Here is a 27,109-nt window from a genome sequence, read left to right on the forward strand (position 1 = left end):
TAGTTTTTAACTAAATATTTAATCTGCAAATATGTTGCATGTCTTCAAGAACTGTTGGTATAGATGTATGTTTATGGCAGCAGGTTATGTGTAAAAATGTAAACAAATGCATATATAACTCTGAAATAAAACAGAAACAGATGCACTTACGCAGCTTAAAACACAAGCAGGAGTGTTTCCAAGAAACAAACTGTTAAACAAATAAAACAGCCAGCAGTGACTGCATGACATCATGCAAAGGCAGTGATGAACGCATGTTAAAAAATAAGGCTTAGCAAGTGCATCAAAATGAGCAAGTTGGCATGAATTTACAGACAGTACTATACACACTCCTTTTGAGTTTATACAATTATTACACGGAACTTCTGCTTTTATTAACATTAATATAGCTGATTATTCACTGATATAGAAGTGTCTCATCGCTGTGAAGGAGATAATGAGACACGCATTTGGCATAAACATTTAGAAACAAGAACATAAAAGAGTGCTCACTTATAGATAAGCGAATGTCGCAAATGTTTTGGACCTCTGCTGATATTTCTGGCTCAAATAGTAGCTTAAAGAGACAAAATTTCATAGAGATGTTTCACCTCTCTCCTAATATTTTTGCCCTTTCTCAAAGGGATATTAAAACAATTTTCATATATACAGTATGGCACAAAAGTGACAAATACATACACGTATAAAACTGTAGACGGATCTACTAGACTATTAAAATGAACCTTGTGAGGCCTGTGGAGGAATCCGAGCGCCACATATAAGATACTGTACCAAGCGAAACAAGTCCGACGGGGCATTTTTTAAACAAAATGGGCCTCTCGGTGCTCTAGCTCCTGCATACGGCGACTGCGTCTCTGATAGAGCGGTCTGGCGTCCGTAGGGCTGAGCTCCTCTGCGCTGGAGCTTGGAGACTGAGGCGGAGAGAGCGTGACCGGGCTGATGGAGTCGTTCTCTGAGAGTCCTTCCTCTGCTCCTGGCACAGCGCTCGTCATCGCCGTGGGAAAGGTTGGCTTGGCCGACAGAGCGATAGTCACTGATGTCGTCGGTGTGGTTGGGGGAGTCGTGGCGGCTGTGGAGAGTGTGGAAACCGTTGCTGTGGCTGCTGTTGTAAATATAGTAATGGCTGTCGTGTATATAGCTCCTGTGGTAGTGGTTGTTGCTGTCGAAACGGTTTTTGGCAGCGAGTCAAATGGCCTGATTTGGCTTACCGACGGAGGTCTATAGAACGTCCCGGGAGGGGGTTTCAGTGTCCGTGGCGCTCGGAAGGATATCGGAGCCACGGCCGACTGGCTTGTACCGTCTTTTCTACTGTTGCTGCTTTGGGGTACAACGCTAATTTCTGATGGTTTTGGCACGCCAGAGGAAGGCAGGTTGGCCACTATCATAGCAGTTCTGGGAGTCACATCATAATGCCTGTACTGTCTGTCCCAGGTCCTCCTCAGCGTCTGTGTGTCGATGAAGGGGTTTCTGTAATAGCTGGTGTGGCGTGGGGTCGAGGGCTTGTCTGGTTCGGTGGTCTCCTGAATGGCGGCTGACGAGTGTTCACGCTCATCTGTGTTCCGACTGTTGCGCTCGTTGAGCAGTCGCTCCACGGGCATGCTGATGGGTCGGGACGCCAGCTTGGCGCGCTGAGGGCGTAGTTGCACCACTCGGCTGCTGGCACCGGGCTGGCTGAACACAGATGTGGACTTCTGCACGTCTACAGGAGCTGAGCCAACCCCATTGACACCTGAGCCTTTACCTGCTGGAAAGAAAAATATGTACAAATGTGTCACCAAAGCTACTACAGCCATGTTTCCATTACCCTTCAAAACAAGCAAAACTGTGTTCACTTGTTACACCCCCCGTCTGTTCATTAAACACTCCCTGAATTTAGATCACTGCCTCTGCCTGCTTATTCACCTCACGTAACACAAAAGAAGAGGTGCAAATAAAAAACAAAAAGCCATGTCAGTTAAAAAAAGTGCAGCGCCTTTATCAAGGATTCAATAATGAAACGCTTTTAAATAGACTGCAGCAACAAGATTTTGTCACTCATTATTTTGTTTAGTTAGGAATTGTGGGAGAATCATGTTATCTATTTGAGAAAAAAAAGATTCTCCAGAATTATACAGCTTAATATCATTATATAAAATATATAAGAACATAGCTGAGAATTACCAGTTGTAACTCTTTAAATGAATAATTTAATAAAAAAAACTGCACAAAAAATCCACATTTATGAAATCTTCATTATTAAACAACATCAATATTACTGATGAATATTTGCAAAACAAATATTTAAAACAATTAAATATTAATTTTTCAAATAAAAAATGATCTATTTTCCATGCTACGCAATCAGACAAAAAAGATCTATTTTTCATTCTACCGTGGCTCAGCATTGATTTCATGTTAACTTTAAGATGAGCAGAGACAATCATACTAACCAGGTGTTTGCCCTTTATTGTCCCCTGGCTTCATTTCCCTCACGTCCTCCATCAGCTGTGCAGAGGTAATAACAGACGAGTGCCTCTTGTAGACTTTAGCACTCTGTATGAAGGGTAAACACAGATCAGAAAAAAAAAAAAAAAATCCCACCAAAAAAAACAAAAAAAAAACCTCCAGCTTTAATTCTCTGGCCCAACTCACCTCTTTGATATCCATGAGAGAGCGGGAGTGGCGGCTGAGCGCTGGCTGTGGTGCTGTCGGACTGGTGGGAGACACAGGGCTCAGCGGGACATCAAAGATCATCTGGTGGTGTCTGATGAGCAGGTCCACCATTCGGGCCTGGTGAGGGTAGTCGACCAGAGAGGACAGCGACACCTCCGCCTCCAACTGCCTGGGCTTGATGAGTGTGGGACCGAAGATGATACCCAGGTTACTAGCGGTCATCTTGTTCTCCTCAGCTTGCTCTGACACTCTGTAGAACCACGAGACATAAATTGTATTTCACTAAACACATTTAAAGACGTCAAGCAACAAGCAAAGAAAAACGGATCTCAATGCCAGAGTCCTACTTCTTTGCTATATGAGCTTTTCAAACATACTTTGGTGTATGGTTCGTGTCAGCGTACTGTACCTGTGCAGATGGGTGATGAGGAACTGCAGGGTTTTGTAGTGGGCCGCTGGAAGCTGGCGAAGGAGGTCTCTGATTTTGAAGAGGACTCTTTTAAGCTCAATACTGAGGCACAGCTGCTCTCCTGGTAATTTCTCTTTGGTTGAGTCTGTCTCCTCCATGTTCTGAGTCTCTTTCGCCAGCCCAATGATATCGTTATAGTATCGATACAGAATCAATGGCTCTGGCAGCTGAAAGACAATTTCATGAATTCTTTTTTTAGATGGTGTCAACGTGAAGAGCAAAGTCGTTATTAATAGTGAATAAGTCTTCCCAGAGCTACAATGAGCTACAAGGTTGTTAAATAGTGATCTAATCTCCATCAAATAAAGAATCGCAGCAAGCAAAACATGCCAAAAAAACATTTCATTGACTGTCCACTCCTACAAAGAACTACAAATGACGTAATAGCCATTTTCCATGCGCTCTTAGACTACTTAAATATCAGTGTACAAATATAATTTGCAATACAAGTAAAATGTATTGTTTCTATGCACAATCAATATCTTTAAAGCAATAGTTTTATATCTATCCATTACTTTTTAATTTTACTGTCATTCACAATGCTTCATGGGGTTGTAGCTGTTACTTTAGAACCTCAGAAACCAAAAAGCAGGCGGACACTGTTGCAGTCTATTATGTCAATTTTCATACAGACGTGATGAAACTGGGATTATTTGTCCCACCACACCTGTCTCAGGTAAAGCTTGAGCACGTTGCTTATGTCATGTGGGTGGAGGTCAGAAAGCTCCACTAAGTCCTTTCCGTTCTCAAAGGCCTGGCATAGCTTTTCCACACGAGACTTCGCCCCATTCACCCGATAAATGCCCTTGAAATGAACCGAAAGTAGGCGTCACTCACAACATGACTCACAAACATTGAATTAAACAAATTCCTTTCAGCTGCATCTCGATTCTTCACCTTAATGTTCAGGGCACGACTCTCGATTTCTGAGGTGCATTTTTTGATGATGAAGGGGATGCCGTCAGGACTGTTCTTAGCTACTTGGGCGAAGTCAATCCCGAACAGGTGCAGCCTGCCCTGGAGCTTCTTATGACCACACTGAATGGCAAGAGTCTCCAGACATTTCTTATGACAGGCCAAAGAGCACTGCGTAAAAAAAGATCAGGGAATGACAACCGGCTCTAACGAACAATGAGAACAGAACAGATGTGGGTGTTGATAATGACCGTACCTCCTCACATTCAGCCCCGTGAAACACCACCAGCCCGTCACACTCTCTGCATTTGGAAGGCGCTCGCAGTTTCCGCAACTTGTGAGTTTGTGCAGCTTTCGACATCTGAGCATTACGAAAAGGGCCGGGAGAACTGGCTGTTTCCATCACCATTTCCGCAAGGCCTGAGACAAGAAGAGGCATGTGTTTTAATAGATAAAAGTAATAAAAAAATAAAGTTCTGGTGTGGCCACAGGAGCATCGGGAGTCTTAAATGTGAGCTGGGATGGGAATTGAAAGAACTTTCATGACTTTAGCATTTCTATTCAATTAATGGGTCTTTTAGTACTTTTGAGGAAGCGTGGCCACCTCTCCAGTTCCTCAAATTTATTTCCCTACTTTTAACATTTGTTTACATTCAGCAATTATTACTGAAATGTAACACTTTTGGTGCAGAGACGGAACTGCCAACTGTGGCATTTTGCCAATGTCAACACCCAGGCCATCTGCACAGCTGCACTGAAAGCAAAAACATGGGTGCGAGCGATTCAGCACTCGCATAATAAACACGAACACATCTATGAACACGCACTCACAATCATGCTGTTTGCTTTGTAATACCAACCATTATCTAATGGGGAGGGTGGTTCCCTCTCATCTAGGTCATCTGCGGAAGACATGGTACCAGTCGAGGGAGTTCTGGGAAGCCTGCGTTTGAAATCTCCTGTAACACGAACACACGTATAAACACATATTAGACTCTTCTGTCCTGCAGAGCACATCTCTATCCTGTCCACTGAGAACTAGGTCAAACACTTTACAAGCAAAACTTATAAAGGTGCCTAAACTAGCAACATTTATAAGGAACTTCTTCTTTTGGATTAAACCCATTGCACTTGAAAAAAAGGTGTATATATAAAAAGACTAATTTAATTAACATAAAAATTTATGTAAAAAACCAGGTCAAGTATGCAAATCAAATTGACGTCTACGTATAAATGTATACAAAACATGTTGGTGTGGGAACCTGGGTATCAGTTACCACTGGAAGACACTGCCACTCTCATATATACTAATATACTTATTAGACTATATAGATATTTAATGTAAAATTGATCTCAAGGTGACTGCTGCAATTAATGTCTTTTCAGATGTACTTGTAATATGAAATGCTTTATTTAAAATATAAAGACATGTCCCTATTGCATAGTGCAATGCATTGTAGGATGATTGTCAGAAAAAGTACCTGGACTAGCTGTAGGGGAGTCCATTGAACGAGACTCACTGCTTCCTCCAGCACTTTCTGAGTCACTGCACATCCCTCCTCCACCGGCACTGCCTGAGCTCCAGGCCCGCTGGGAGCCCTGCGTCCTTAACGCTACAACACACAGAATTAACCTCACCGTTACCTTTCGTCTTTCATCTAAGAAATCTTTATTCTTAAAACTGAGAGAAAATCCTGCATGTGTTTAGGGGAATCAGTCCGTCTGCACGTTTCATTCAGTTCAGAGTTCATCTCTAAAAACATGTTGAATGCTTTGAATTTAGTTTGGATGCTGTGTTAAATGTGAGCTCCGGCTGATGATGTCATAGCACAGGGGCTTTTTGGAAGCCGAAGGCCGATCTGGGTCTTGGGCCTTAATCCTGACTGCTGGCAGCTTTTGTCCAAGCTGTGGATGGCCAACGCTGGGTAAAAACCCACAATGGACGCGTCAAGCTATAAAACTAAGCTGTTCAAGATGCTGAAGCTTGCCAAACATGTGTGCCTAATAGTGGCAAACATCTCAGGATTTTGTTTTAGTGGGGAGAAAATAAATGTCTGGGAGTTTTAGAGTTTAACAAATGCAGGTTATAGGGTCCTATGATTTCTGTGATGCAGAAAATGTACACTGAATAGCGGAATCCAGTCAAGTAATAATAAACAGTCGAAGAAAACTGAATTTGGTAAAAAAATAAAACTTAAAAATTTGAGGGAAATAAAAATGAAATTATTACTGTTTTCATTTCATTTAGTGCAATAGAAATAGATTAATTTAAACCTACAAAATTTAGTCGCCAGTCTAGATTCTTAGCAAATCTTACCTTGCATGTCTAAACTGCTATTGGACCGCCTCTCTGCGATCTTTGCTTTGCACGGCTGTATGGTACCCTCAACCCCATCTATGCTGTGGTTATCTGCAGAAGTTACAGAGCCTTGTGACAGGTTCCCATGGGATGAGCGAGTGCTGCTCTGAGACCTCTTATGAAGGGACATTCTGGAAAGGAAAGACACTTTTTAAAACACGCTTTAATAAAATACCGCAGGCAAAACGGTCCTAAATCTCATGCTGGTTGTGAAATGAGTTACTCAAAAGGTAAGTGTGAGATTTTAATGCACTGTAAAGAGAGGTGATGGCAATGGCCAGTATGTTTGTATGTGTGTGTGATTCAGAGCTGAAAAGCAGAGTTTACACGGGGCAGAGATTTTAAAGCACAGAATTTCTGGATAAACAACCGACCGTTGTTTGGTTCATCATTCTTCCTGAGGAAGATGCAAACAATGCAGCCTTTCTCTGGCCCACACGGAAACTTGAGTGTGGACTTACCCCGATTTTGAGGAAGCCGTGATGTCCTGAGACAGAGATTCCAGCCACACACGCTCTTTAGGCAGGCTGCACACGAACTCAGAGTAGCGCTGGCCTGGCTCATACTTTTTGGCCTGTTCATTAAGAGCTTGGTAGTTGACTGAGAGAGGCTGTGTCTGAACCTGCTGCATCTGGAACCAGTTAACGGTCACCTGCCAGAGTTTTGAGAGCAGTCAGTATGCGATAATCGCATTTATTTTCATGGAGAAAGTCAAACGTTTGGCGTCAGTAAGTATTTTCTGTTTTCAGTAAGAACGCATTAAATTAAATTAATCAAGAATTTTGTAATCACAGGAATAAATTACATTTTAAAATATACCAAATTGAAAACATTATTTTAAACTGTAAGAATATTTTTACTGTATTTTTTTATTTCGAAAGCACTGAAAAATCTTACAGACCCACAAACATTTGAACTGTACTGTAATGTTGTGGACATGGATACAGACCGCTTTGAGGGTCAGGTCACACTGGAAGACCAGCTTCCGAATTTGAGCGAGGATCTCACTCTTAGCGTTTGACAGGCTGACCCTCTTCGCCTCTAGATCGGCCACACAAGCTTTATATTGCTCCTGCGCTTCCTCGGCCTAGAGTCACCACAAAAACACACAATCAGCCAAACAAAACAAAAGCATAGTGATTTTCCTAGCCTTTTTTAAGCCAACGGGTGTAATTTCCGTGTCACCAGCGGCACAAACAGAACTGCAAAACTGTTCCTTTTTATGAGGAAAATGCTCACTTGTTTGCTAAGGTGTGACGGTATGCAGTTGCTGGGTGCCGTTGTTTAGATTATATGGCCTGATTTTCAGACAGTACATCAGGCGTCAAGGAATATCAAACAAATTCCCACAAACCCTGTGTTTCTCATCACCACTTTGATGCCCAATAAACAAGGTCAATAAACTCAAGGGTGTGTGTGTGTGTGTGCTCGTGCAGTCTGTGACCCTGTTGGAGTTGAATTTAAAGTTATAGTGCAGTTTCTTCAGTACCTTCTGTAGGGCCTCTTCCTCCACCCTCCGTTTCTTCTCCAGAGTCCTGCCTCCTGCTGTTGGCTGTTCCTCCTCGGTGCGGCTGGTGGAGCTGCGTGCCTTCTCGTACTCCTCCCTCTTCTGCACCTTCAGCAGCCGAGCCTTCTTCAAAGCGCTCTCAGCCTCGTTCTGAAAACACAAGGGTTATAAATTACTATCGGACGTGAAGGAACATTAGTGATGAAATTCGAAGAATTCAAATGATCAAATATACCATTTTCTTTAGCTCTCTTTGCCATTGTTCCTTTATCTCTTTCCTCTGCTTGTCCAGGTCGTTCTTGCGGGACAGCAGTGGCTGTTGGTATTAGGGGAATTTGGAGAAATTCATTTGCTAAATAGTTGGCTGCAAGTTAACAGCAAATACAACTGATCTTACCTGTGTGAATTTGTTGGTTTGTAGAGCTGCAGCTGTTTGGAGCAGAACCTGATTGTACTCAATCTCGTTTTTAAAGGCAGAGACATAAATATCCCGGAACGGCATGAAGTCCTTTAGATGAAGAGTCACACAATAATGTCACTTAAAATGCCTTAAATCAAATATACTACCAATTAAAAAACTTAAAAAAAAAAGTTAAAACTTATGCTCATGCTTTTATATCAAAAATACATAAAAAACAGCAATACTGTGAAATATTACTCAATTCAGTGAACTATTCTCTATTTTAAAATATTCTAGATGTATTCCTATTTATCCAATGGCAAAACTAAATACTTCAGTTCTGAATATTCAGAAGCCATTTGGTGCATTTCTTCTTCATTTTATTATTGTTAAAAAAAGAGAGTTTGTGCTGCTTAACATTTTTAGGAAATTTTAATAATTTTTAATAATTACAAAGATTTAAGAAACAAAATATATATATATATATATATATATATATATATATATATATATATATATATATATATATATATATATATATATTATTTATTTGCAATAGAAATACATTAAGATGTGTTTACTTTAACTTTTAATTAATTAAACAAAATTCTAATTTCTTTAAAAAATTGTACCAAAATTTGGAATGTTAGTACATCATATACATCACATTTTATCAAAACAAAAGACCATCACCTGCTGACTTGCCACTGCCTTTGCGGATTCTGCCATCTTGGCAAAGCTTTTGGCACATTCCATGTCTGTTAAATACAGAGACACCGAATGAAACACTAAAGTTCAGCAATTGAGACAAAACAAAAGATTCGACTTTAAGAAAAGACTTACCCAGGCTGAGGCGTTTCTCCACCCAGGCCAGAACGTCTTTGGTGTATTTGGACCAGGCCTTAGCGTAGAGCAAAGCCGACTCTACTCCACTTTCATTCTTCAGCAGAAGAAGGTCCACCTGCTCCACCGTGGACAGCTCTGGGGACAGAGCCGGATCTAGAAACGCACACCGCAAATAAACACACATCCAAAAAATACACAAACGCTCCGCGTCGTTTAAAAAGACTGCTAAAACTGCACAGAGGCACTCTTTGAAGACATTTATATTTCCCCAACCATGTTTCTCCTCTCTCTAAAACTGTCATTTAAAATCTACTTTTAACTGTTACCACCCTACAGGGTTTACAGGCCAACAGTTACAAGGCAAATTTTACAAGTCAGCTTTATTAAAAGGCAGCAAAAGCCCTGAAATGGGTGGCAAGCTTGCTTTTAAGAGGAATAAGTACTCTCCACCATCCCACTGCCTTAAAAGAAAAGGAGGTTTTCTAAAACTGACACTAATCTGTGGTAGCATTAGATGTATGTGCGATTTAGTGCATGGCATGAGCGTGAGAGATCATGTCGTAAAATCGACGCTTAACCTTTGTCAAATGCACTGACATGCAACTCAGCTGCGCCGAATCCAAGCACCCCGCCCAATAAGCCACATGTGGTTCCCATTCCTCACACAAAAGTCCAAAAAACCCCAAAGAATGTCAACCATTTGGCAAACAAGAAGAATGTTAGACTATATGAAAAACAACACGAGTGTGTAGGTACAGGGTGTGTAGAGCTCTCTTGTCGATTATGGCCTATGTCAGTACATCTCATCCGTCTCTCTGCTAGCGCAACACCTTTCATGCGTGGTTTGTTTAACTAGAAAACTGTTGAAGTTTATATTACTCTTGCTCTGAGGCACATAAAACATGTGATGAGATAGATTCTCTTCAACACCTCGGCGGCAAGAAGAAAAGGAAAATCCATTTACCTGCCAGATCATTTTGATTGCACCCTCTTGAATCTTCAGAGAGGTTTTCAAAAGACTAGAGGAGAAAAAGACAAAGACGTTTCACACGAGATGAGAAGTTTGATTACAGAGGTGAGGGATGAAAAGGTGCTGCTTTTCAGTGCTTCTCTTTTATCTCTCAGTTAATCAAACCTAGCTCTTTAAATCACAGGGGCCAGCCAGGTTTTATTATTTTCAAAGCAGACATCTAAGTTTAAAGGGATAGTTCACCTAAAAAAAGGAATTATTTACTCACACTGCTCTAAAAATATGTCATCCATTTTTTTTTTTGGAACTCAAAAGAAGAATTCTGCAGAAGTTTAATGCTTCTATTTTCCACATGACAGTTCCTAGTAACCACATCTGTCGAGTGCCAACAAGGACATAAAAACCATCCACATGCCATAAAACTAGACTACACACTTTTTATTCAGCGCGGACACATTACATTGATCAAAAGTGACCTTAAAGACATGTATAATGTTACAAAAGACATGGAGCATAGCAAGTCTAACAAGTCTTAAAAATAATATTAATGGTGCTTTATGTTGGCAGACATGGTCACTATGAACTGTTGTTGTATGAAAATTATTCTTTTGTGTTCCACTGAACAAATAGCACACGTGTTAGGAACAACATAAGGATGAATAAATAATTATTTTTTAATAAACTGTTTTTACAAGGAACTTTTAAGGCAATGGAGGAGACTACTTACGCGACTTCTTCTGGCTTGGGGGTACCCCAACCTAGAGCCACTGTCCACATCTCCCATAAGGAAGTCAGACACTCTGAGGTGGAAAAGACAAGTCACTGCTGGTACGCTACACGTAACATAACTTGAACATATATTTACAATATTATAGTGCCATTATTCCTCCCAAACAGATCAAGAATGTAAGCAGTATTAAGGGTCAGTTCATCCAAAACTGAAAATTCTGATATAATTTATTCAACCTCACATCATTCCTAACCTGCATGTATGTGATTTTTTTTTTACATTTGTAATATTTTCTGATCATTTTGCATTAGAGCTTAAAAGCACATCTAATATGTTAAACAGAAGCTCATATGTACTTTCTTTATGCGTCACAACGAATAAGATTTGCTGTCGCATTCCACACAAGCATGGTTGAGCTTCTGCCAATCATAACCATGTATGTAACCTTGTCCATGTATGTGTGTGGATGTTTACATGTTAATTAAAAGCTAAATCAAATCTGTTCATCACATCACTATTTTATATATATATATATATATATATATATATATATATATATTTTTTAAATATATGCATGCATGTGTATTTATACATAAATATAAACAGTACACATACGTTATGTAAACTAAAACGTTTATTTTAAATGCTTTTAATAATGATAAATTAGTTTCACAGCACTAATATTTATGTCTTTCTGAAATTTGTCAATGTTGTAGTTGCATGGACTTTTGGACTTCAAATCTCAAGATTTGTGTTTTGAGATAATAGAATTTTTCATTTTGGATGAACAATGCCTTTAAGTAACATTGTAATACAAGTAAATTTCATTAGCAATAAGAGAGTGACAACAGGATGTACAACTGACTGGCCATGGAAACTGAAAGTAAGTAAGTACAGATGAAGAGCATTCAGAATATACATACGACTACTGAAGGGAGGTCTACGGTACTCACACATTGCCAAAGGTGAATGCCAAAGTATCGATTGATGTGTGTATCTCGCCAAATATTGTGTCTTTATTTTCTTTATTGACTTCCTTGATGTTCACGCCTGTGGGAAGTGATACACCACATGAGAAGTGTAGAAAAATGGCACACATGTCTGCAGAAAAATTACAAATCTCAATAGATTATGATCATTATGGTGATGGGCGTAGACCTAGATCTCGTGAATCCCTCAACAGTGCACCAGCACGGGTATCGAGGACCGTTTAGTAACTACAACACTGTCTGATAACACAGAATTCATTCATTCCACATGAGAGTAATTTTAGCATGCTATAAAGCCAGCCTAAACAACAAACAAGAAGAGGAACCTCTGCAGGTTCTTCCTTAATTAGTGTCTAATGCTGCTTTGTTATCAGGTTGTGCTTCCCTGGACTACAAAACAAATGCTCAATAGTTTGCATGTAAATAAATCAACAGATGCCTTTTTTCATAAACTGACTTCATTTTTTCAAAAAGAGGCCAGCATGTTGATGCATAGTTATGTTATGTGCCATCCAACTGATGATAAATATTCATTTTTAAAAAACAGATATGTGACAGACAACAAGTAAAGACTACGAAACTTGCATTTACCAAGAGCTTCCTGTCTGCTAGCTGAGCCTCCCCTTTACAGGAAACACTGACAAAGCTTGAACTCTCAAAACATTCAGAGGCCGTACAAACAACTTTCGCCCGACTTACCAACTCCTTTAGCTTGCACTTGCAGTCATATCCAGGTTCGCTAATGGTAAAGCACAGATTAACAACTCGCCCAGAACTTCAGGAACTAACGCCACAGCCTAGTTCACAATGATTCAGTGAAGCTTGACTTCCACTTTTTCCACCTCGCATGCAAGAAAAAAATCGGCGAGGCCATCTATAGTTTCCAGTTCCGCATGGGCAATTTTTTAGTTGGATGTCACGCAAAACGCAGCGACTGTCGGCAGAGGTGGGAATCCCCACCCTCAGCTGCCACTCATGTTCACTGCTACGAAATGAGCAGAAGGAGAGGGCACTGTAGACGAGAGCGTGAGAGGTGCGTGGCTCCTGGTGCATGCCTCTCTGCTTCTGAATGCAGGCGGGCGGCTCGGTGGCCCCTGCAATGGAACGCTGACTTCTTCCTCAGGACATCCTGCAGTTCCACAACAATGCTTCCACCTCTGCCCCCTTCGCAGCTCCAATACAGGAATGGCTGCATTCAGAAAGCAGTTCTCTCACAGAAAAAACCCTTGAAAGCATTTTCGGCATCAATGCATTAAAATAGCGATTCTTACCGATTCCTGTCAAAGCAACACATGCGGGTATCACTTTATCAGGTGCAATTCATCACAAGACAGGATAAAATACCTGAGATAACAGAGTCTACTCCAGATCAGAAGAAAAGATAAAAATACAGCGAGTCAGATGGCACTGACTCACTCTAGACAAGGGTGGGGGAAGAAAGAATTTCAATAACTTGAGACACTTGACACTTTTATTGCTGCGCCCCTGAGAGATTCTTTAGCAAAACTATGCAGCATTTTTTTTTTTTTAAACTGCACGGTCTGAGCGTGAATGGGGGGAAATATGTGCATCTGATTTCCTAAAGTTCATAACATTCCATCGTGAAAAAGCCGACGAGGACGTGGAGTGTTAAAATGCAAGCGCGTGCTGGAATGTCTGTCTTACAGGTAACTTGAGGCAGGTATCTGAGGCCTTTCTTCTCAACGTCCCCATTCAAAAAAAAAAAAAAAAAGCGAAGGCTTTAGAAGCGTGTCAGACAAAGTTATTTTCCTGTGTTAAAAGACTTCCCTTTGAAAGAAACTGACCCTTTGAGCGACACATGGGAGCTCAGAGGGGTCACTGGCCCTCTAGTGGCTAAGGAGGATACTCTAGTGGCTACTTGAATCAACGCTGCCAAAGTGAAAACACCATGTAGTAAACAGCTGGAAATTATGTGGAGAACCAATAAAAAACACGTTCCGTGTAGCACAGAAATCGTCTGCTCCCTCTTTCGCAGCCGCAATCTGGACTGCAAACCGCACTGATGTATCACATGGACATTCCTGTGCACTAGCCGCAGAAGGAGGAATTACCCCGTTATTTCACACTAGCAAAACCAATATCATGCTATGAAACTTTTAGATGCACTTCACGACGCATTTTGTTTTACATAGTACATAACAGTATGCATTACATATGCAGTATTGTCTTACTATTGATAATGCAGGAATGTATTATTTTTTTTACATGAAAGCACTTTTAGTTTTTCTTCATTCTTGAAGTTAGCAGACACAATTTAATTATTCATAACACATGAATAAGAAGCATTAACACAAAAACACAACTTAACGTTATATTATATTCTACTTAAAAACAGGTGAAGCCAGTAATGCAATCGGTCCAAAAAAAAAAAAAAATCATTGTCTTGATTCATTATGCTACATTAAGCACGATCTCCTTTTTAAAAGTTTAACACAACATGCAAGCTTTTTCTTCTTTTGAGAGATGATCTAAATATCTGTGGCTTGAAACAGATGAAGCATTGCCTTTTAGCACTCAGCACCATGAAACTGAAAACTTAAACTGAAAACACATAAACGACAATCAAAAGACGAGACCGATTCTAATTTGTTATTCTGAAGTGGGGCGGAGCTGAGGCAGGATGCTCACCTTTGACTTTGGCGATGACGGTGCCTGCAGCGCCGAGAATCTCTGATGAGTTCAGTGCCTGGTGTTTGCCAATGACGGTCTTCAACACGCGTACCAGCTCTCCAAGTCGCTCGCTGACCACGTGCTGCGAGCACTCTTGGTTTTCTGTGAGTGACAAACATACAGACAGAGACCACAATGTCATCAGCTCAACTTCCTCCACGTGTTTTTGAAGATGCGCAAATTTAAAACAATACGGCAACATCAAAAGGTTTGAAATGTTAGGGTCTGGTTAAAGAGACCCATGTGAAACCCTCTCAGAGAGCACATGAAGTGTCATGAGCGACGCTGGTGGGTCCCTAACAGCATGCTTGTTCTGTAACGGTGCAAGCCCCTGTGGTTAGAGGCGACAAGCTGAGTGTGAGGCATGCATGTGATGCAGACACGCATAGCTCTGTGCATTCTAGAGATGACCGACAGCGAGATAAGAAAAGAGCCAAACATGACAGCTACAGCACGCATGCCTATTCAGACGTGTGATAACAGATTTTTTTTTTTTTTGTATGAGAGTGACTGCACTGCATTACTGCTGTCAAGAGGCTTTGAGAGCTCGACTTGTTGCTTTTGGTCAATTTAATGCAAAAGTCATTTATAAAATGTTACACAATATTTACATTCCAAACAAATAAGGTTCTTTGGAAATTTTTATTGGTTAAAAGAAAAATGTGCAACAAAAATATTTTAAGAGTACAATTGTTTCCAACTTTTGAGCCCCGAATGAACGTATTAGTATAATTTCTGAAAGATCATGTGACGATGAAGACTGGAGTAAAGGCTGCTGAAAATTAAATTGTAATGCTATTTCAAAACATAGCTGTTTAACTGTAGTTGGTTTTGGGAAATGCCTGTGTCACTACTTCCATATTTCAAAAACAAGCAGAAGTATGTTTGTTTATTTGCTTAACGTCATTCCAGAATCTATGACTACATTCATTGCGAGAAACGGTTAATCCATACACAAGTCTTGTCTTTTACACACACATCCGGGGACAATTTAGAGTCTTCAATTAACCTAATCTGCATGTCTTTGGGCTGTGGGAGGTAGACCCATGCAGACACAGGGAAAACATGCCAAATCCACACAGAAAGGCCTCCTGTCCTGCGTCGAACCAGGGACCTTTGTCAAGTAAGACAACATTCCTAAGCACCGAGCCACTGTGCCGCCCAAGCAGAAGTATGCAAACAACCTTAAAATCAACATGAAACCTCTTTTAATGTTAATCCACTTCTGTAATGTGAATTCAACTGAAACAGGATATTAAACAAGACAAAAATGCAGGGTGGGACTCTGTTTTATCCATTGGGAATAGATAAGTGAGCTTTCCATATTAGAACGGAGCCAGACTAAATGCTGGCTAATGCAATGCTTAAAGAGCTATATTTATTTATTAACCTCATCACATTCTAATCATCCAATTTTAAAAAGTCCATGCAACCTACATAAAGGTCTTTGATTCAACTTTGATTTCAATGATATTTTTAGATATTATCAGATTCTAATCATAAACATTAAACCAAAACTATTCACTAGTGCTTTCAAATGATTTACAAAATATTCATTATGAATATAAAAATACAGAAACATACTGTATATAATTTACTAATATTTACATAGATTTAGATTAGATTCATATATATATATATATATATATATATATATATATATATATATATATATATATATATATATATATATATATATATATATATATAAAAAAAACAACATATTTTCTGAAATATAGATATGCATATGTATGTGTCGTATATCTAAATTACACAGTACACATATTATGAGAACAAGAAGGTTCGTTTGGATGTGATTATTCGTTTGGCAGCGCTCAATCTAAAAATAGGTGTGAATTTAAATATTTTAAATATTAACAAAATTTTAACAAATTATTTAAATATTATCGATATTTAGACCCCATGTGAACAAATATTAGGATTAAAAATGTTTGTCTACATCATGAGAACCCATAAACGAAGACTAAAATCTCTCTTGTTTGTATTAGGATGAAGTGGACAGTCGTTTGGCCGTGTGCAGCGGATGACTTCATTTCGAACTGAATGTTGTGAAGGCTTCGAAGAGTTTTGATAGCAGGAGCATCTGTTCTTTATCCTCTCTGTGCAGATGTACATCATGCCACAAGGATGAGACAGGAGCTTTATGAGCGCACAGATACAACGTGGAAGGTGTGTGTGTATTCAGCAGCAGAGACAGAGAATTGCTTCTCCCACTATTAAGAAAAAGAAAGAAAAAAGTAGGGGTGGTATTTACCACCCTTAATTCCCCTCAGTTTGAAAACATGTGGAAAAAACACACGAGTAACGATGTCAGGGAGACAAAGCCATGACCCTCAGTGTGGCGCCAAAATGATTCAGTGATGGGCTGTTTATTGCCGTAAATCTCTGTTATCTCTCCTAAGTTTCATGAATCCTGCCTGTGGCATTAAGACTTCTCTTCACTTCATGTCATTATGTAACATTTATGATTAAGTATTTCTGTCCTATGAGTGTTCATTGTGGATGAGGTTTCAGATATCAAAACCAAGCAACCGGCAAAACGTATCCTCTCTTAGATGAAAATGAACGAATAAATTAACATTCTTTGAAATATGATAAACTGTTTGGGGAGTTCTACTGGTGCACAACAAACATCATATCCAACAGAAACTGCTCAATTTAAAGGGATAGTTCACCCAAAAGTGAAAATTGTGTCATTAATTACTCTCCATCATGTTGCTCTTTTAAATCTGAGAGCTTTCGAACCCTGTATGCAACTATTCAAGGTAGTAAGGACATTGTTGAAATAGGCCATGTGACATCAGTAGCTAAACCGTAATGTTATGAAGCTACTTTTTGGGTGTGCAAAGAAAACAAAAATAATGACTTTATTCAACAATTTCGTCCCTTCCGGTCAGTCAGCCACCATTCATAAAAAGTCAGGTTCCATCAAAAATATCTTAATTTGTGTTTTGAGCATGAAGAAAGGTCTTGGGTTTGGAACAACATTAGAGTAAGTAATTGATGAACTGTCTCTTTAAAGTAAAAGATTTTGAAAAAATCCAAAAAATAGCAACAGAATTTTTTTCAATAGAAGATACTGATTTATACAAGATACAGGAAGTGGGAAAAAGAAGGTGGTAAGGGACACCTAAAAAAAAAAAATTATATATATATATATATATATATATAAAAAACACACGGTCAAATTAATTGTATTTGCATAAAAACAAAATGTGTATGTGTCTGTTCAGCCACAAAAAAAAAAAAAAAAAATGCTTTACAGGTGCAAGACTGGATATTTTGGATTGAAACATGACTACAGGGTTACAAACCTATCTACTGCCTGCTGCAACTTTAAAATCCATTTTATCCAGTCCTCTATCTAGTCATTTAGGGACAAGACAAGACCAAAAGTCAAATCTTAAAGTCACGTATTAAGGTCACTAAAAGATCCCCCATTATCTCAATGCAGTGACCTCCCTCCTCCACCTGGACAACCAGGTGCACGTCTTCAACCCGCCAGAATTAGGAGATTCCAGGGCGGTAAAATGAGTGGAGGTTTAGCCCCAGGGATACTCAAGAGTGTCCTCTCTCTTCTCCCACTTTGAAGTGTCCATCAGACAAAAGGCTTCCATCAGAAGCCCCCATCCCTGCTCAGGTCTTCCCTTCACTGCCCTCCTAATTACTGGCTAGAGGTCAAGCAGCAGGTCACAGACCAGAATGCCTGCTCTGATTAAGCTTTTTTTGTGTTTAATAATAATGTTTTGCAGCCCAGTCTGAGAAGCCCAACCGAAGCCCTTTTGGAATTTAAAGACGCTTGATTTACCAAAGTGTGGCTTGACATGCAAGACAGGCCTGCTTGAATGACAGCGACCGATCCACCCCCCCAAAAGACTGATGGAATGTTGCGTCCGCCCAAAGGGGGCCCACCACACAGGGGACTATGTCATGTGTCAGAGCTGATTGGGGTCCCGGGACGTCTTCATGCCAGCGTAGCAACCGGTGTTCTCCAAACCCGCTCTCACTCTGTTATGAATAATGCATCATCTGGGCCCCCAAACACTTCAGTGGTGTCAAAACAATGGGATTTTAAAAAGTATGCATGCAAACTGCTCAGGGGGAACTGAGGGGCATTGTTTCGTTGGGGATACCGCCAGAGAGGCACACACGCATTGTTGGGGACGAGCCCCCTGCTGATGGCCCTCCGTCCTGGGTCTATTTCACTCCGGGAGCTCCAGCAGCGAGTCGCCGTCCCTCCCACGCTCGGCCTGCGTGTTGGCCCGGCCACGCTTCACGCTCAGTCTCTTCATGTTTCACTTGTGCACTTCGCCCGCCCCGCTGTCTCTGATCAGAGGAGTTTAACATAATCTCACCCAACTGCCAACAAGCCTCACACCGCAGTGTGAGAACGAAGACTGTTAATGGCTTCTATCCCACATCTCAGTCCGACCGGCAAAAAAAAAAAAAAAAAAATCTAGTTTCTCATGAACACACGCGTCGCAGACTGGTCGGACACATTTTTTTTAGACCTCAGCAACGAATACTGACAGATGGATGTCTTCAAACTAAAGTTGTGAACAAGATGTCCTTAGCTCACAGGGACAGAATGCAACAGGATGTTACCGAATTACAGACTTAAAGGTCCATCAAATTAATGACACACTGATCACAGGACTCATCTGACTTTGCTATAGGCCTCTCTGAACTGCAATGAAATACAAGCAATAGTTCATCAAACCTATATATTTAATCAGTCTCTAATGAGCTGATACACTGCTATATAATGTAACTGTATTATTATTTCATGAATAATTTGTGTATTTTTAAAAATTCTAACCACAGCAACAAATATCTGAGCAAACTATGTGATGTGAAATCATTATAATCATAAATCACTTGAAAAAAGCAACTGAATCACACATTTCTGCTAATAATTTCCCTTAAATTAAACTAACTGAACTTAAATGGAAATAAACCTTCCACATTAAATGCAAATACTAAACGTGTTAAATTTCCCAATGCTATCTATCTAAACAGCTATTGTCACACTAATGAGATTTTGGGCTGGTCAATTAAACATCAGCGACATGTTAAAGGCTGCTACTGCCAGGAATGAAATCCTGAAAAAAACAGATTGAATGTTTTTTGTTCCAGCATGTGTTCCAAATGCTTCCTAGAAAATTAGCCGCTTGACACAATGTCATCACACACATCAAAGCTTTTACGCACAGCTGCTGGCATTTCCTCTGTTGCTAACAACAGGTAATCAATAGGCACGTCTCGACCTGCCCAAGCTGCGCTTTACCCGAAGCGGCAGACGAGCTTAGCGACGCTCTGTTGTGATTCACCGGTGAGAAAGCGGCTCTGGGTTGGCCGCTGTGCCTGTCAGCCTTCCTCACGCCACACCACTTCTCTTTTACGTGAACAGAAAGAGCGTTCTTTGAAGTGCAGGAAATTAGCAAAGACTGGAGTGTCCCATTAGCATGCTAAGGTAAATAAACACAGCGCTCTGACCCGTTAAGTCAAATTTTTTACGTTTTCGTAATCAGTTCAGTTACACATTTCGTTCATCCGAACCAAAATAACCTCTACCGAGAGGCCTTCATCTGTGATGTACCCCCAAAAAATACGCTCTTCCTCCAGCACTATTGATGGCCCTGTACTTTAGCTAGGATTTCATGGGCCAACTGGCACATCCCCATGACCAATCTGCTGAACTGCGGCTGTAAATCCACACCCCAGGAAATGCTACCCAACCACAGGCCCACACAAAAACATCCCTCACCTTCAGTGGGAAAGTTACTGCCCAACAAATCTCTCTTCTCCACTTCACAAGCGCAGCGAGCCATTATATCGCCTACCACGGGGGCTTCGGCAATGGTGCCACCCGCGAAACTCTGTGAAGCAATCTCGTTACATGAGGGTGGCTGTCTTTTTTCCACTTTTTCAATTTAGAGGGTTTTGTCCATATCCCCAGATTAACAGCACCACAATATGCCAAAGGGGCCTCTGTACCAAGACCTCCAACGGGCTGGTGCATTCACGAAAACAATTCATCCACCATGCCCAGCGATGAGAAAAGACTTTGCTTTTTTTTTTTATGCATGAAACCTTCATTTGTTTGACATCTAATGTGCTAAAAATAAATTTTATTAAATCCATAACCTAACTGGGTGTTAAATTTTAAACCAGCAGCAATCAATTTTTTTATATTTGTATACATAAAATTAATACCATGTCTATAAAGAATAAACGCATACAGTGCCAAAACCATCCAAAAATTTACATTCTGCCATCGTTTACTCAGGTGTGTCATAACTGATCTGAACGATTAGTTATTGCAGTTACACCACTCTCATAATGTAATTCACAAGGTACAAAACACGTCTAGACTCGATTACAAATTTTTGCACTGTAGTGTCACCAACAAAGAGTGTGGTGTTGAGGAAACCCATATATTAATGTCAAGAGAGTCAGGCTTTGAGTACGAGTGATAGTTGTTCTCCATCTAAATGCGGTCGTCACTCCCAAAACTTTGCAGTGTATACGTGGCCTGTGTGTACAATCTTTGAGAGCCATAATAAGAGCTTTACGACCGGAGGAAAATAACTCTACGGGAAGACTATTTTTTAACCATGTCTAAGAAAAGAGAAAGACTTGAGCTAATTTTAAACTAGAGATCGTTTTGCTTGGTGTGGACTCAGTTCCCACGCTTAAGGGTTGAGAAAAAAAAAAAGAAGAAGAAGAAAAGAAAAAAAGAAAACTCAATCCTTTGGACAGATGCACAGGTTCATTAATATATAAAATAAAAATAAAACACGGATAAAAGGGCAAAATCTTCATTACTTTATATTTTATATGCCTAGTTCAGATTCACATTTTACTATATTTAAGTTTCTCATGACCTTTATAAATGCATTTAAAAATGATATGCATTTCTTTGCAAATTAAAATTGATTCTTATTCTGTTTAATGAAGGAGGACAAGCAGCAAATGAGCTGTTTCAGTGCTGTATAAAATGTTTCCCGTGATCCACCTCATGAACTTAATGAAAATGACACAGCTGTGATCTGGCCTAGACAATGCCCACTGAGTTTTTGGTTTGACTTTGTTTCATCGTCATTCTCATTTTTGTGGTATGTAATAGTTTTGATGACTTTACTATTATTCTAAACTGTGGGAAACAGCAATAATAATATTGAACGAATAGCGAATTTGTCAATGGTAGTGTAGCACGCTTTAAACAAGTAGCGTCAAAACAATCAAAAATCTCTATTCACATTGAATTAACTCCACACGTTTATAAAAAAAGAGACAAACACTCAGTGCTGCTATCTGAAGTATGCTAAATCATTCAACAGACACGGTGCATGGAAGAACGAAAGACTTCCTGGCTGTTATCACAGCACTTTTCAACCTCAGAGCACTTAAGAGAAACTCTTCTTCACAAAAGAACAGCACATTCTTTCAGCTACCCACATGATGAGCGTCAACAGACCACAATACACTTCCATTCGCTCTGGACGTGCTTCTCTAAAATCACAGAGGGAATTATTTGATATTTAGCCCTTCCAGTAAAAACATCCCACCCTTCTGAATGTCCAACTGTCACGGGAGTTCAACATTACACTAAAAACATCTCGATGTTGGATTCAAAGAACAATCACGCTAGGCTTGGCTTTCTGGTGTGTTTTGACAAAAGAAACAACAAAAAAAGCGACCATTTCTGCGTTTAACTGGGAAAGGTGTCGATCGAAATGAAGGAAGGTACAAAAGCATTTAACCATTTAAAAACAATTTGCCTATGACAACTTTGAACTGGAAAGTCAAACAACCACAACCGAGGTGAAAAGTTCCTTTAAAAACATTCAGAAATTTCGGTGACGAGGAGTAATTTTTCATGCGTCGCGCACCTAACAACAGTCAATCGAAGGCGCCATAGCAACAAGTGAACATTTGTTCTGAAGGAATGCGGGGTATGCAGGAGGAGGGGGTTTCATGGTGGAGGAGGAATCACCGGCGAGAAGAGTTTGGTCGCACCGATCAAAGTGACGAGCAAAGCTTATAGTCGTCAACGAAAAAAAGTACTGCAACTGCAGTTTTCTGATAAACACTCTTCGACCCATTTGTTTTCTAGCTCAAATGAACCACATTGTGGCTTCCAACGATCTCGCGTGCGACGTGCATTCAGACTGCAGAGCAAATAAGCACGCAGATGAGTTCCTGTAGCGTTCCTCCTGGCTGGCCTGTAGATCCCGGAGAGTTGTGATGATCAATCTCTGTGAAGACAGGACGAATCCCTACATTTAGAGGGTCAGTGAGCATCTCTTCCACTGAGAGGGAACAGGGTGGTGGAAGAGAGGGGAGGTCAAAAGCATGTGCTTGTGGGAAGTGTCACTGGGCCGCTTGACAGAGGGTGGTGTGGAGTATCTCACTCATCAATACTTAACCAAAGAGTTGACATAAAAGCGGCTGGAATCCCATTTGCACTGTTAGAACTACTAGGAAACACAGTTAGCTGTTCAGACAAATTTGTGTTTGTTGTGGTCACCTGCCCCATTTTCACAGCATCGATGTTATTAATACAGTGGCAAAATAGCAACTTTTGAAAACAGTAGTGTTTTTATATTAGCCCTTTACCAACCTCAGGCAATAATTTGGCAACACATACAAAAGCATGCTAATTAAGCAATTTAAATTTGGGCAATTTCTTATGAGAAATACTTAGTGACCTAGCAAGCTAGTGATCTGTCTGCCCAATTATTCACGGCACAAAACAACTGAATATTTAAGACTTCGGTTTGATTTACGTGTATATGCTAGATGAAGTCAAGCTACAGTTCAGAATCCACACTACTGTTCAAAAGTCTGGAGTCATCAAGATGCGTTAAATGCGGAAAAGTGTTTAAAACATTTTGAAAACATCAATTTCTGCTTTAATATAGCCAAAATCATTTACAGTGCAGCACATAAACATATTTAAGACAAAAACAGCGACTTGTTTTTCAGCTGACCATCATTTTAGGAGGTGAAATGCTTTTTGCCAAAAAAAAAAAAAAAGAAAATTCCCTGCTGGGGGTGGGACAAGTTTTGCTATTCTTAGATGAGAAAGTATTTAAATATGTATATACCACAAACCATAATTGGCCAGTCACTATCTATACTCCAGAGCTCTGTCATAAATGCTGTATTTACCGTGGAAGACAACATAATAGCGGCTTTTCAATCTTTCATCATAGCGAATGTCTCTCTAAAAGAATCTAACAGTAACATAATCTCCTAGCTGTTTCCAATAACGCACAACAGGAACACATAGTTCCCCAAAAAAGTACCTTGAAAAAGCAAACAGAAATAACCAACAACAGGCCCAGTGTATCATGTGTAGTCATATCTATTCGAGGAGGTGGTGGTGGGGGTCTACCACAAGGAGGCAAATTTCAGAGATGCTTGTGCAGCAGAAAAGAAACACTCTCAGCAGGATAGACAGGAGTTTACCAGTGGCATCCTGACAGACGTGGCACTCCTCCAGCGATGGGAATGAGAAAAACTAACGCAGCCTACAACCCTTCGACACCAGCACGGACCGGACACGATCCATCATGAACAGCGATACCACAAGATCAACCGCAGCTGCAACAAAGCACTTTTAAAAAGCAAGCGTTAAGCAGGACCCTCACCTTTGGACTGAAAAGCCTCCTTTAGGCTGAGGAGCACATCAGAAAAGGTACGCACATCATTGACCAGCCGCATGATGTAGTCGGGTTCCCCTCCTGGGGCGGTGGCGGTGTGGTCCAGGCCCATAGCGTTAAGAGGGTTCGTCTTGGAGCTGCGGCCCATTTCTAGCGTTTTGTTGGACCCGGAGGACAGAGGCACGGGGCTGTTGGGCTGGGAGAGACGAGCACCGCTTGTCAAGCGCTTATTCCCACTGCTGCTGCCCTGACGGAACATTCCAGCAGCCGCGTCTGCCGATACTGAGCCGCCTTAGCCGCTGATCCAAGCGCCCTCCTGCCAGTGGAGAGCTGAAGGCACTGAAAGGCAAAAAGAGGATGAATCAATGATCAATTAAAACAACATACAGGATAGCAGAGCCAAAAATCAAGGGCCTCATTTGTAAACAAATGTGCAGAATGTCTTCAGAATATCTTTTGTGCAGCAGCAGAAAGAAATCTATTTATCTATTCCTTTAAGATACTTTTTTAAAAACAGCTTTTACTGCTTAATGTTATTAGCATTTACAATAAAGGTGGGGCAGGTGTATATGAAAATAATGGAATTAATATTTTTTACTCAGCAAGAATACATTAAATTAAATATATAAAAAAAAATATATATATATATATATATATATATATATATATATATATATATATATATATATATTTTTTTTTTTTTTTTTTTTTTTATTTCTTTCAACTTTTGAACTTTCTATTGATCAAACAATCATGAAAAAATATATTATAGATTCCACAAAAATAATAAGCAGCACACCTATTTTTTTTTAAGAGAAAGCATTACTTGAACAGCGAATCTGTATTATTAGAGTAATACCTGAAGGATCATATGATGACTAAATTGATGGCTGCTGAAAATCCAGCAATAATATGCATTTAATGTCCATTTAACTACGTTTTACAATATTAATGTTTGCACTGTATTTCTGATTAAATAAATACAGCATTAACATGAGAGGATTTTTTTCAAAACTGAAATCATGTCGGATTATCTTTATTACCGTTACATGTGCAAAATATTTGCTCTTCAGTTGGCACATGCATAAGAACACTTTCACATAAGTTTCAACCCTAATAAATTGCGATTTGTTCCTCGCTTTTGATGCAGAACGAAATCCATATGTAAAATCTAATCCGATGCACGTGCGTTTTAAAAATGAAACAACCTGAAGTGGTGACTGAAGGTTGCAGGTTCAAATCCCACAAAGAGAGATATACAATTTCACTGCTTTGGTTCTGAGTGAGATACTAAACTTGGTTGCTCCGTGTGAATTAGGTCTGTGTTAATTAATTTATTTTGGATATAAAACACCACCTAAAGGACTTGCTTCTCCTCATTTGCACACAGATAGAACAGGCTATCATAACAGGTTATAAACTCATCAAAATATCACGGTTGCCTTTTTAAGCAAACAGGAACTTTAAATACTAAAACCAGACTCCACAGCTCCCAAAAGGGCTATTCGAGCTCTTCACTGTCATTATGATGATCTTGGAAGAACTAGAAATGGAGCCCTCAGACTACCTGTCCCCATTATCTACAGATGCATCATCCATTCACATGTATTTCTTGCAGTCAGACTGTTTTCTTGTGCACTGTGATTACGTGACTGTCTTTGTCTACAGGTGACGCATGTCTGCCGCAGAATGCGAGCAATGCTCCGATCTTATCATTTAACAGGGGCTCGACACCTGTCACTCACGACTAGCTCTCTCGCCCGTGTTCAGTGTTATGTGAGGAAAAGAACAGAAAAAAAAACACGGACACGAGGTGAAATATTGCCAATAATTTTACAGATTTAGGTCAAAATTAAACGCACGCAAGCTTGACTCTTTAACAGAGCATAAAATAAGCATTAAAACACACTCACGCGTTGTAATTCAAACCCTGTATTTCGATTAAGTATTATTTTTAACTGTTAGGGAGCACGTACGATGTGGAAAAACCCAGTTTAATAACTAACACCTCTCAATACTGTAACTGTTCCCCACTTCATAGCTGCTTTAAACTTTAGCGCTGCTAGCTAACCACTTCACACATTAAAAATCTTTAATAACCGTTTGACGCGTTTAGAGCGCCTCAAACGAGCGGCACTTACGTGAATAGTTTATGAAGAGCATCATGCTGCAGAATTGTTGAGTTTAATCCCTTGTAAATCCATAAAACCAACTCAAAAGGGACTCTCGCGGACGAACCGCTCTTCACATCACAACTGACGAGAGAAAAACTTAACTGAGGGACTGACTGACTGACTCAAAACTTAAACACGTGACCTCGGAGCAAACTTCCTATTGGCTGGTGGAGTGCGGCAGAACGAGCCGCTTGTTTTCCTCGTCCAAATTACATGTGCTATGAGACTTTAAACATTTCGTTTAGAGATAACATTAGGGTGATGTGTTAGACATGACGTCCAGCATTCTTTCTAGTATTTAACTGTTCGGTAGGATTATATTACAGAAAAATACAAAAATAAGTTAATGTTAATATATTTGCATTGTTTGACTTTGAATGAGACTAACGCAAAGCTAAAGAGAAATTACAGATTGGCAAGTATAGTAGACAGTAAAAAATATACAACTTGGTAATAAATATATATACTTAACGCAGACTGTCACATAATAAAACATATTTTCATATTAAACTGTGGACGTACTGTTGAAAATAAATCGATATGATATTAGCAATATAATTTAATAAACAAGACCAACAGTTCATTTGGACAGATATAGGGCATAACTGGAATAGATGGAATTAAATATAAAGCTTATTCAGATTAATGAGTATTCAACACTCTCAACTCAACACGTATCAAAATAAAATATAATAAAAAAAGTGATAGCGCCTTT

At 39.8% G+C, this 27,109-nt stretch overlaps 1 protein-coding gene across 3 annotated transcripts; it reads right to left on the bottom strand.

Moving 5' to 3' along the window:
- On the bottom strand, positions 1–26,491 carry arhgap29b (Rho GTPase activating protein 29b). 3 transcript variants are annotated; one of them, XM_043217093.1, is made up of 23 exons: positions 26,362–26,491; positions 24,209–24,559; positions 14,487–14,630; positions 11,802–11,898; positions 10,846–10,918; positions 10,113–10,167; positions 9,146–9,301; positions 8,996–9,060; positions 8,300–8,410; positions 8,138–8,218; positions 7,885–8,052; positions 7,345–7,482; positions 6,857–7,047; positions 6,354–6,526; positions 5,518–5,649; positions 4,897–4,995; positions 4,293–4,456; positions 4,019–4,207; positions 3,789–3,926; positions 3,062–3,288; positions 2,632–2,902; positions 2,430–2,532; positions 1–1,744 (listed from the first exon to the last, which is right to left on the bottom strand). In XM_043217093.1, the coding sequence occupies exons 2-23, from the start codon at positions 24,477–24,479 to the stop codon at positions 801–803; spliced, it is 3,990 nt and encodes a 1,329-aa protein (XP_043073028.1). In that variant the 5' UTR covers positions 24,480–24,559; positions 26,362–26,491; the 3' UTR covers positions 1–800. The 3 variants fall into 3 exon arrangements, with proteins under 3 accessions (XP_043073028.1, XP_043073050.1, XP_043073039.1); XM_043217115.1 differs by lacking the exon at positions 26,362–26,491 and having other exon boundaries at positions 24,264–24,395; XM_043217104.1 differs by lacking the exons at positions 14,487–14,630; positions 24,209–24,559; positions 26,362–26,491 and adding an exon at positions 12,537–14,132.
- Between the last annotated feature and the right edge of the window lie 618 nt (positions 26,492–27,109).

Source organism: Puntigrus tetrazona, chromosome 2 (assembly GCF_018831695.1).
Source record: "Puntigrus tetrazona isolate hp1 chromosome 2, ASM1883169v1, whole genome shotgun sequence".
Classification (NCBI taxonomy): domain Eukaryota; kingdom Metazoa; phylum Chordata; class Actinopteri; order Cypriniformes; family Cyprinidae; genus Puntigrus; species Puntigrus tetrazona.

Bases quoted from the DNA above. Each gene is read 5' to 3' on its own strand.
- arhgap29b (XM_043217093.1), bottom strand. From the start codon at position 24,479: ATGTTCCGTCAGGGCAGCAGCAGTGGGAATAAGCGCTTGACAAGCGGT. The intron at 4,208-4,292 runs GTACGGTCATTA...TTTTTTACGCAG, and splicing joins ACGGGGCTGAATGTGAGGAG to TGCTCTTTGGCCTGTCATAA. The intron at 1,745-2,429 runs GTTAGTATGATT...TTTTCTTTCCAG, and splicing joins CAATAAAGGGCAAACACCTG to CAGGTAAAGGCTCAGGTGTC.